General features: G+C 42.5%; 1 protein-coding gene across 1 annotated transcript in view; it reads right to left on the bottom strand.

The window, feature by feature from the left end:
• Window positions 1-5,080: 5,080 nt before the first annotated feature.
• AHCY (adenosylhomocysteinase) overlaps window positions 5,081-12,186 on the bottom strand; it is a 30,456-nt gene continuing 23,350 nt past the window's right edge. Inside the window, exons 9-10 of the mRNA XM_044447590.1 lie at window positions 8,728-8,922; window positions 5,081-6,429 (exon numbers count right to left, since the gene is read on the bottom strand). Coding sequence (XP_044303525.1) covers window positions 6,298-6,429; window positions 8,728-8,922 — 327 coding nt within the window. The 3' untranslated portion in view covers window positions 5,081-6,297. The remainder of the gene's footprint in view (window positions 6,430-8,727; window positions 8,923-12,186) is intronic.

Genomic DNA, 12,186 nt, shown 5'->3' with positions numbered 1-12,186 from the left:
CAGAGGGGCAGAGGGGAAATACATGGATCAGAGCTACTCCCTTCTGTAGTGCCTCCCAGGTGATTTCTCCCGGCTTTTGCCGAGAGTGGATCTGGAACCCCCTCCTGCTCCAGCGGTCCCCTCTGGAGTGCAAGACAAGGGTGCCCAATCAGCAACCTCATCTTCTGCACTGCATGTCAAGGCATGAGCCCTGCTGTACAAGAGAGAGGGCCTGACAGCCACAGCAAGCCAATCTCTGCTTGTGATCACAGCTGCCAAAGAGAGGGGCCTCATTCCTCTTCACAGTGATACTCTTAGAGGACTCAGAGGCCAGGTGATGGCAGGAAGGAGGAGAAATAGCACGATGAGCCTAAATGGCACATCAAGGCAAAAAACCACAAACTGTGGTAACCACACAGTGCTGCTTGTTATGGCTTTTCGAAATGCTCATGTTCAGCAGTTCAGATGAATCAAGAGGTAGTGCCAGCAAGTTTGGGTGCTGCAAGCTGGCCTTGATTTCAAAGCAGTCAAGCACCTTCACAGTTGTGTCCCAAGTTACCAGCTAAATGCAGCTCAAGTGTCAAGAATATTTACTTTCCTCTTACTACAAATTAAAAAGGAAAGTTAAGAATAAGAACACGAAGACAAAGTCGAGGAGAATGGTTTTCATGAATGGGTGTTCTTGTCAAGTGCACTAGTTCAGAAGCCCTGCCTTTCTCCCTCTTACACAAAAGGCATGTGTTTTCCTTACACCGATCAGTCATGACAAGGCCACACCTCATTCCTCCCCACAAAAGCATTAATATTATTACAGCTGGGCACAGTTCCATTTGTGTTCACAACAGTTCATGCTGTAAAATGATAGGCGCATTAATCAACTTCTGTTCTTGACGCACAGATTTGGTTTAGAATAATTTTACAGATGACTTTTTCTTTTTCATTAGAAGGAACACGAGGCTGGAGATTCTGTTAGTATCCCATCTACCCCTCTGCCCAACACCTCTGCCAGCCAAGTGACAAAAGTGGCCCTGAATGTGGTGCTGAAGACACTCCAAGAGTACTTCAGTCCCTCAGCATTCATATCAAGTCTTCCTTGTATGGGGGCAGTGTGGGATTTGACAGCTTCCTTTCTAGCCTTCCTTCCAGCCTGCACTTGGTATGAGAACCAAGTGCAGAACATATGGAAGTATTTGTGTCTGGCCTGATTTTCTGAAAGAGACTTGACAACTTCCTAGTTATCATTGTATCGTTTGAGCTTCATGCTGCCTGTAAAGAATGGGGGACCTGTGCTCAGTCCGACGCATACCTCACCCCTTATTCTGTACCTACCAGCAGCCCTGCTCTTTATATTACCCCACCAGCACAGGGACCTCTGAAGTTGTATTTTTCCCATTACAATGGGCCATTTGATGGCCAGGGGAGGGGGAGAGCAGTCCAGGACTCCTGTCATCTTTCTGAGACTGGGGTTGTCCTGGATGCGCAGCAGAACCAAAGCACAGGCTTTCTGCCATGAGCAAAACTTTCTCACCCCATCCTGGAGGTGCAAGAAGAAACCACACCAGAGCAGCCTCTCTGCTGGAAATGGAAGACTGAGAGAAGGAGCTTTTGGACTGCCTCCCAGCCACGTTCTCTTCCTCAGCATGATCAGCAAAGGAGGCATGGACATAACACTCATTTACATTACACACTCAGCCACTCTCCTTGAGGCCTGATGTCAACATGGCAACAGGGGGCCAAAAAGAAAGAAAGAGAAAAGCTTAGCTATGTGGTTGGAAGTTCCGGCTGCTACATGTTCTCATGTTCACATACCGCACAGTGGCTGCCAAAGGCACAGAGCCCTGCTGTGAACATGCATCGTCAGCCAAAGGGCAGGTGTTTCAAAGTCGAAGCAAGCTATATAGAATGCTGCGAGGAGGGAGGGGAGTGCCAAGTGCTTTCAGCAGACTCGGCATCCTTTTAAAACTGGGACCAAGACATGGCTAGAAGGCAGCTTAAATTACAGGGAGCTGGCAGTGATGCTGGAGAACAGGGGATTAAAGAGCCAGGTACCCATGTCTCACTCCTGGAAGTGAGTCCTGGGCAGAACTGGTGCTGCTGCCCCCGCAGCCACCCTGGCTCTAGTAAATTATGGCCAATAATAAGGGAAAGTTTCCATGAGAAAATAATGCAGAATTTGTATGTAAATGAGCAGCACAGATAACAAGCCGTTTCTTGTTCTACAGGATATTACAGGCTAATATTCAGCCATATGTTAGTCATTTAATCACTCCAGCCCTTAATATTAAATACTCATTAAAGGTTCATCATACAATGATTCTGAGCTGCTTATCTTTAAAAGCAGCTTCTTTGCCTTTCTTTCTTTCATGCACAAATCACATGGCCAGTTTTCCTGAACTGGCCCTTCATCTACTTTCAGTCCTCATTCATTCTTATGTCAATCACTTAATTATAGCATTTGTACTCCATTCATCTTCAAAGCTCAGGGTGGCATACATGGTCCTCTTGCTTGTCATTTAATCTTCACAAAGCTTTGTGGGATAGGTTAGGCCGAAAGAGCATAACCAGCTGTCATGGCTGCATAGAGATTTGAACCTGGGTCACTTTTCATCCCAGTCTGGCACACTAATGACCATACTGACCACCAGCAGGAAGAGGTGGCCCCTAGTGACCCATTGCTCTTGCCATAAGGAATTACAGTGGCAGAAGACAAGAACCAGAAGAGTTTAAGCAGCAGATAAAAGAGAAGCTACTAATTAAAGGAATAGTAGCAGGAAGCAGTGGGACCTTGGCTGACTAAGGTATTTATAAATAAACACAGCAGAATTGTGCCAATGGGGTGGGGGCACTGGCAGGGTCTATGGGGAATGGGCCATTTGAGCTCCATTGTCCAGCTGGTTGCAAAAGAGGGATGCATAAGCAGTAATGAAAGTTCAAAAGGTCTCCCCAAAGACCAGCTCAGTCGCTGACCTCACAGTGTCTGGGCTATTCTTCAGTAGAAAGGTCTTAACAAAAACCAGAGGGACCTTCTTCTGTCTCAGAAGCTGGTGTATTATTTGTAACTATTGTTCAGACCAATTTCACTTTAAAGATCAAAGGATAGTTTTCCAAACCCATTACTGAAAGTTAGGGCAACCAAAACACTTTCATCAACTCCTTTAGGTAAAATAGATACTTCCTGAAAACTCCCCAAACTGAGATTTACTTTCATTGCAAAATTGCTCCCAGACTTGGATCCTTTCACTTGATGTCAAAGTTCAAACTAAAAACTGCACATAAATGTAGTTATTACTCTTCCCCAAATTAGAGTCAAATGCTCATCTATGTCTGGAGCATGATGAGTAAGGAGTGATTGAGAGCAGAGGCAGTGGCAGTCATCTAGAGCTGGAGCCATTACATTGCATTTGTGTCTCGCTGTTTTCCTCTTGTGAGGAACCCAGAGTGGCCTACACAGCTCTCTTCCACTCCTTTTTATTCTCACAACCACCACCCTGTGAGGTGAGTTAGGCTGACAGTCTGTGACTGGCCCCAAATCACTTGGTGAGCTTTGCGGCTGAGTGGGGACTAGAACCTGGCGCTCATAAGTCTCCAGTCCAGCCATCTAAACACACCCCTGATCATCTCTTCCACCATGGGCTCTGGCTGAAATAAAGGTACTGGAGAGCAGAAGATTTTGTGTTGCATCTGTCCCCACTGCCCATTAGCTGGCTTTCTGGCTACTCGGGCTTCACCTCCTGCTGCCTCCCCCTGAAACTTTTTGCCTGAGGTTTTTTGTTGAAATAACTTCCTTTCCCGTCTATACATCTTTCTACAAATAGAGATGTCCTCACAAGAAAGGATCCTTTAAAGACACAAAAAAAGGGGAGAGAGACTTTAGAGCATATGTAAATTAGCGCATGAACATTTGTTTTGCTTTGTCCTGTGGGCCTGAGCCCTGGTTCATACCAAACACCACCTCAATTTACAATAGAGATTGCAATCAGCAGAGTCTCATGGGGATGAAAGGGGGATAAAATCAGCAGAGTTTTCATGGGGATAAAGGTAAACGTGTGACCTGCTTAGTGGTAGTACTGATCTGGGTGGGATTATTCTGCATAAACTAATCTAATGATGCACCACAGTAATGGAGATAGAAAATTCAAAGGTATCTGCATAGAGTTAGGGTCAGGATCAATCTGATGAAATAGACCAATGGCTCCCAACTTGGTGCCCTCCTGATATGTTGAACTACAGCACCCATTATCCCAGCCAGAACAGCCACTAGACATCTGGAAGGCTGAAACTTCTTAGGCCTAACTCAGTTGCTTAGCAGGCCATCGCAGGACTTTGCAGTGGGAGGGGTGCACCTCTCAGATGTCACATGTTGTAACCAGTTTTTGCAATCATGCAAGATTTGTCTTGCTCCAAAGTGGAGGAAACTACCAATCATCTGCATGTAGATCACATAATGGAGCAGTTCACACGACCAAATAGCCCTCTGTGGCTTACTTAAGCCACAGCGGACTGCAGCACAGGTGGAAATATATCTTATTATGAAGATATATTCCCACCATTTTGAATATATCTTATTATGCGAACCTAGAAAGGGTGGGTTGCTGGCACAATTAAGAAACCAGCACATATTCATGGGCTATGTTAGGGTTACAGGTGGTTTGTTCATCACAGCCACAGCCCATCTTCATCAGGGTGAGACATTGTAGCTTGAATATCTAAAAGCCTATCATAAGCCACAACCAAAAGGTCCACCAATATTCACTATAAACTGCAACCCACCATGGCTTAAGCCATGCTGGGCATGCAGACCAGGTCTCACTGCTTTGATGGAGTGAGACTCTGTTCCTCAATCCGATGCTGACTTTCATCAGTATAATAGGTTGTCAGTTAAGAGGTACGGCTCTTAACTGACTCTATTACACCAGATGAAATCAGAGCACCCTAGTAACTACACTGAGAAGTGAGAAAGATTTTAAATTTCTAAGGGCTGTTTGCAGATCATCACCCCATGTGTGAAACAGCATGCATCTGTGAACTAACCATGCAACACAAATGTTACCTTTGCTTCACTCACAACACAACTGTACAACATTCATATAAGATATCAAAGAAGGTTACAACAAACTTTATAAAAACATGAAAGTCCAGTGGTCAATGAATCCTCCTTTTTGTCTTCCATTTAATATCCCACCTTTCTACCAAGAAAACAGGTATTAAAAGGTTTCCTCCCATACTGTTATTCTTCGGAAGTAACTACTACAGGATGTAATACTAGAAGTTGTTTCAGAAATAAACTAGAACACATGTACTGCTAAAACTATGAAGAGCAGAAAAATATTGCTTCGTTTTTTCAGGGATTTGAGAAAAATTGGAAAAATTGAAGTTTGCCCATTGTTTTCTAGCTTTCTATTTTTTTCTGGGATCTTTCCTCAGGCCATCACATAAATATGCTACTAAGAGAGCCCTTAAACAGGTGTCATGGTGAAATGATAGCTCCTTCTCCCAAATACACATCAATATGACAAGCGAGGCTACCATTGCAAGGTTGTCAGCTTTTTTTAGTAAAACTCATTTTAAGACACCATGACAGACACAAGGTACAAAAAACTAGGCTTGAGCAGACATTCACTGTTGGCATCTTTGGAGAACTGAGTGCTCTCACTAACCCTGGCTCCAGGCTTTCAGAATCTCCCAGTTACACATGGGCAAAGCTGTTTCCAAACATTGTTTTCTCAGATATGTTCAAAACTGATCTTCCTAGAGAAAGTACATGGACCACATTACACTGACACAGCTAGACGTAAACCAAGTTCTGTGATCAGGGACAATTTAGTACTGAAATTTAATGAAATCCTGCATTAAAGTCTATCCCCAGCTGAGTTCCAGTTTGCAAGCAATGAAGAAGTCTGGATGAAGGTACATTCAGATGAAGCCTACTGCAAATGTTGTCCCCATCATCCAGCGGTAAGAAAAACATCCCTGTAGAAGGCAGCTTCCTCCTTCCCTCTCAGGCTATTTACGGTAAATGTATTCAAAGATGAGGAGGACAGAAACCTGGAAATGCAGGATTTGCACTCTCCTTTTTGACTTTCCAGCATAACAGTCATGAGACTCTGACTTATCCATTATTTGAGGAACATCCTGGGAGTTTCTTTGGAAGAGGAGGCAGGCTGAGATATAGGGAGAGAGGAGGGACTAAGTGAAAGAATGTCTGATGTGTATAAAGAAGACAAGGGCTGGAGCTGCTCACTGGATCCTGGCAGCGAAGCAAGCACTTTGGAAGATTTCCCATCTTGCATCTTGAGATCTTTGGGTCCTGCCATCTGCTCAGTATCTGTAATGATCTGGCTTGAAGGGACCATCTTTGGGTAATCCCAGATACTTGGCTTGCTTATCACTCAGCTTTGTTAGCTTCACACAGAGTTTATCCAGATGAGCAGCAGCCACAGCTTCATCCAGCTGAACAAAGGAAAGAAAAATGTGGGAAGGAGTTAAGGTAGAGAGAAATAAATACCCAACAATGCTTTGAAGCATCAAAAAGCAAACCATTGTTCCACTTAGCTCCTCTATATGGTTGACTGTAGATTTCCAATTGTTTCACAGCCATACTCGGAAATGCCCAGGAGGGAACCTCCTGCATCTACACTGGAGGGCAAAAAGCTGAAGTACAGTGCTCTAAGTCCTGTGTTCTTAAACTATTTTAGGCTTTTAAAAGATGATCAAGAGCCCTTTGAATTTCACCCAGAAACTCCCTGACATGGCCGTTGCATGAACTTCTCTAGATCTTCTACTACCCTTTGAAGAAGCAGCAGCATCTGTACCAGCTGGAGTGTCCAAGTCCATCTCCCATGTACTTAGAACAGAAATGTCAGGCCAACTCTATCTCTTAAAATTTCACACTCTTTTTATTCCAGCTGCTTTACAATTTTTCATTTGTGTGTGCGCATAAGATAAATGTATTAGAAGCACAATGTGCCAAAACTAGGGCCCTTCATGCCTCTGGATTACAAAATGATACACACAATCAAACTGCCCATCTCCAGTGCCACAAGACCTCTTTGTGTTTGGTCCAACAGATTAATATGACTAATTCTTGGGAATTTGTCATCAAGTAGTATCTCAAGCTGCACTAGTGTAAGTCTCCTCAACAGCAATGAAGTTGCATCAAATCCTCCATTTTCCCAAACACTTTGGAAACCATTTTTATAGGAGGATTGTGCATGCTGAAGAGCACCCGGGTGTGCACAGGTTTATTTTATTTACCAAATTAAAACCCTTTTCAAATTATCACTTTTGGATCCAGCTGAATTTCAAAGAGGACAGGGCCTAGCCCAAGCATCAAATGACAACTATCCTGTCAAATTCACAGGGTCATTTTGGGAAACTGAGGCCAGATGACTTTTATTCAAAATGAGGAACTTGCAACATTCCTCAATCCTCACACCATTCCAGAACAAAGAACTCATTGGTAATTTTCATAATTAAGGAGAACTTCAGGGAAAATAAAATAGCACAAAATATGTCAGAGATGTAGCAGAGACACAGTGACATTTAAGCAATTAGGAACAGACAGTAACTGGTTTTGCTCAGATATTCAAGGGGCTATAGAATTCCTGTTCCCATCCTGCCTGCACACAGGAACGGGCCACAACTGGTTTCAGTAGGGGTCACCAGTGCCATCTCTTGCTTCACTAAATATGAAAGCAACAGCCTGGGAAGCACAAGGCAATCCCAAAACATAAAACAAAACACAACAGGCCCAAGGGCAATGTTTCAAAGTTCCCAACCCATGGTAGGGAAAGCTCCATCTACCTTAAAGCTTATTTTCCTTACAGAAGGTGTATGCTAAGTTGTGAGTAAGCCCAAACTCATCCAAATATTAGCAAGCCCACCACTAAGACAATTCTTTCATAGTATTATAAATGCACAGCTATTGCAAGGACTTGAGTTAGAAACTCCCTGGCTCCAGATGGCTTTATTACACTGGTGTTCTGAGAACACAGAACATAAGACACCGTTTTATAGTGAGTTAGATCTTTTGTCAAGGGTTTTAAATAGGCAAGAGCCTTCCCCTTCATCTGCTAACTGGAGATGCCAAGGACTGAGCCAACTGAATCCCAAAGAAGTTCTCAGCCCCGCATCTATTAAATGGCCCCACCCACCCAGGTTGCTGGATTACTAAGAAAAATGTAATGTTCAGAAAAGCTTATACTGAGAAGGACATGACCAGAACATGATGAGCTAAGCAGGTCTGGGTCAATACCTGGACTGGAGACTACCTGGGAACTTTATACATGATTCCTTAAGTCACATGATCAAAGAAAGGTGGGATAAAAGTGTACTAACTAAAACAAATAAACTGATTAAGGCTATGCATCTTAATACATAAAGCATTTAAATCTAGTAACAGTTTGCCATAGACTTCAAGATTTTGCTGTTCCCATCTTGATCTAGATGTTAGCAAGTTCACACCAACATTGAAAGCAGAATGAAAATGCAGTACATTGCTGCTGCTAGCTCTTCACTTTATGGGTTTGTGTGGCAGCCCAAACCATTATTTATGTTTTGGGATGCTATTAAACAAAGATAGTGTAATCAAAAATAAAACCAGCAACATAGCCCACAGCACTTTAAAATAAGAGACTGATGATACTCTTAGTAGGCCAGAAGTCAGTTTATCTCCCTGCCCACACCCTTCTCATTTTCCATTCCATCTTCAAAGACAACACAAGACCAGATCTTAGCCCAAATACTCACCTTCTTTGGTAGAATATGGACTCCTACTGCATATTTGCCAGGATTTGTCCAGAGCTCTATCTGTGCCAGCACCTGGTTGGTGAAGGAATTGCTCATGACAAAACTAGGATGACCCATGGCACACCCCAGGTTCACCAGTCTCCCTTCTGCCAGAAGTATGATGTGGCGGCCATTTTTCAGCGTATAGCGGTCCACCTGAATGGAAACAAAAACCAACACAGTAAGAGCTATGGTTTCTAATGACTGGTCAGGATCCACAAAGGAGACAAGAGCATCACTGAGAAGAATTGCTGGACTGGTAGGAGTAATGCTATACAAGGACAGCATCTGGAAAATGTGAAATCAACAAACTGAAACCTTAGTAAGCAGTTTACCACCCACTGCACAACAGTCAAAAAGTGATCAACTCTCAGTCTCCTGATAACCTTCTTCACCATGTTATTTTAAAAAGTAGTACATTGAAAAGCAACCAAGCAAAATATAAGATAGAACTATGTCCCCTGAGTGGATTACAGAAATCTATATAGTAGATTACATCCTGGACAAATGGCTGGTCATGTACATTTGTAGGACCAGTTTGCTTAGCTCTTCTTTTATGCTGAGCACAAAAGACCTTGTATTAAAAGGAATTTAAGCCACAATCCTACCCGTACCTTTCTAGATGCAAGTTGGCTTGAATACAGTACAATCTACCTCTAAGTAAAGATGCATAAGACTACTCTGCATGGCAAAACAAGGAAAGCATATACTCACTCAAACCTTGTGCTAAAAGGGTATGCTATCCAATCATGGCTTAAGGTACCACGGTGACCCAGATGGGTCTCTGGACTAAGCCAGCAAAGAATGGTATCTTTCTGTGTCTAATCCCATACAAAATATTTTAAACCTTAAAGTCAGTGATGGGGGTGCCAGTGTTTTTAGAGATGTTCGTCTTTGTGGAAAAGTGATGCACCATTAAATACACCCAAAATTGCCAAGAAAAAAAAAATGCACCCAAAATCTGGTGGCTGACATGCACATATGTGAAAAGAAAGCCCAACAGTGCACAGCATTGTTGGAACCCAGAATGTAGGAAGTACAAATCATGGCAAACTGGAAGCAGTAAAGCAAGAAATGGAACATTTGGACATGGCAGTACTGGGTGTGAGCAAACTATAGCAGGCTGGAATGGGACATTTTCAGCAAGGCATACACAAGTTGTTTTACTCGGGAAATAAAAAAGATCCCCTGAATATGAGCAGCCACAAATGGTTTCAAAGATCCAGAGTAAATCTAACAAGAAAGCCTCAACAGGTATAATAGCAAGCCATAATAGTTATTCTTTTACTATTCCTCATAAATCACAAGAAAATCAAAGATGTTATGATTTAAGGTGAAAGGAACAAAACTGTCATATTAAACTCCAACAAGACCAAGCAAAGGCACAGGGGAAACTTTATATTGAGCTGTTTATCTAGGAAAATACAGTCTTAGGTGAGTAGAATGCAATAACATATCCCAGCAGAGAAAAGGAAAAACCAGAGTGTGAGCCATTTACAAAAACACGTACATTATTGGAACCGGTCAGAGAAACAAATTTTGTAGACTGGTGGAGAAAAGCAAACCCTTCAAGAGTTTTAACTTTTTAATTCTGCCTTTCAATATTCCTTCAGAAATGTATTGCACTGCTTCCTGTTTGTACTAACAACAGGGCCAGTGCCTTGAACTTTTAGTCTGAATCAGGAAACAAGAGGAGTGGATGAAAACAATACACAGGACTCTTTTTGCTTAGTATCATTATTTACATGTGTCTGCTTTGTCAAGATGTAGCCAGTTGCAGGGGCTATAGCATTACTTTAAAAAATATGAAAGCCATGCTTTCACATATGGGGAATGGTGGGAAAACTCTAGCCCTTTAGAGGCTCTCTCTATTTGCGCAGGCTGACCATGCTCAGCCTCTAACATTTCTATCACCCTTCAAACGGGGGGGGGGGGGGGGGGGTGTCAATATTCTGAAAAGGAGGGTCTCCCCTATCCATTAAAACTCTCCATATGATCTCAAATGCTGGAAAACTGACAGTCAAAATCACATGGATAGCCTCTACAGAGAGAGGAGGATATCCTTTTCAGAACATCAAGTTCCAAGTGATGTTCTCTCTAGAGTGCCAGGAATGTATCAAGAGGGCCTGGATGTGCTAATGTTGAGTCCACACACACAGGAATCAGCTGTCCAGGGCTTGTGTAAAATATTAGGGTATTCTCTAATGTTAGTCCTATAAGAGTACGCCTATTTATATGAACGAAGCTTAATTTAGTCCCATTAATTCAATTGGGTTTTCTCTATCTAAGTCTAACATTAGATTTTATGCTGGCATCCAGCTAGAATGGGGTAACAGTTCAGTGCACTGCTGTTGACTTATAGAGCTCTGAAGAGCCTGGGGCCACGATAACTGGGCCAATACCCTGCCAGATCATCCTACTGATATACTGCTTTCAGGTTTTGTTCCAGATGCTCCTTCCACAGGAGCTTGTGCAAGTTGCAGGACAAAAAATTATCCAAGTGAACATTGGTAAAGGGATGGGTATGACTCGTTACTTTAAAGTTGAAGTTTTACACTGTTGTTCAGTTCTGTTACTTTTTAATAATTATTCAAGCCAGGTAAACTTTAAAGAAAATTGCCAAGTATGTGTGCCAAGTTAGTTTGCCACCCCGTCTCAACTTTATTTAAGTCTCTGTACAACTTACAAAAAACAAAACAAAAGAACATATACAACAACCAGCACACAACACACTGCATCTGATGATGATGATAGAAACAGGGATAAATGTTGTAAGCCGCCCCAAGGCCTCGGCAAGGGGCGGCATAGAAATGTTTTAATAAATAAATAAATAATAAAATAAAACCAATTAATTCTTAAAATATTGGGAAATTTTTTTAAAAACTTTATAGATTCTGTTTTGCTGGAAGAGAGAGTAAGATATTCCTGGGGGAAATCTTATAACAAATAAATCTTAAAAGTATGTGGGCACTCCTACAAGTGCTTAATGAGCGGACTTTGCTCAGATGAAATGACTTTTCAAAGGTGGCAAAAGATACCTGCACTGCATTCTCTCCACCATGGGGATGAGTTACTGGACAGATGAAGTCCAGACGCAGGTCTTCCAAGAGAAGATCCACATGCAGCAAAGCCAGTTCCTAGCCGACCTGCCAGGAGGATCGTATCCCCTACTTTATTAATGTATTTCTCTGTACCCTACCTCTCTACCGAGAAAAGGAAATTCAGAGAGGCTTGAAAATAGCACCAAATGAACTACCTGATGTCCTTCAGCCAATTGGATGCTGGGTGACAGGTCTTTCAAGACCCATCCCTTTTCTAACATCATAAACAAAGAATCCCTTCTAAAACAAGGAGTAGTGACTGACAGGGAGAGAAATGTCAATTGTATGTTTTATATCTGAAATAATACACATGACCTTC

The sequence above is a fragment of the Varanus komodoensis genome, unplaced genomic scaffold, assembly GCF_004798865.1.
Source record: "Varanus komodoensis strain SLA01 unplaced genomic scaffold, ASM479886v1 scaffold52, whole genome shotgun sequence".
Taxonomy (NCBI): domain Eukaryota; kingdom Metazoa; phylum Chordata; class Lepidosauria; order Squamata; family Varanidae; genus Varanus; species Varanus komodoensis.
The sequence above is the reverse complement of the archived record's forward strand: the minus strand, read 5'-3'. Positions and strand labels throughout refer to the sequence as shown.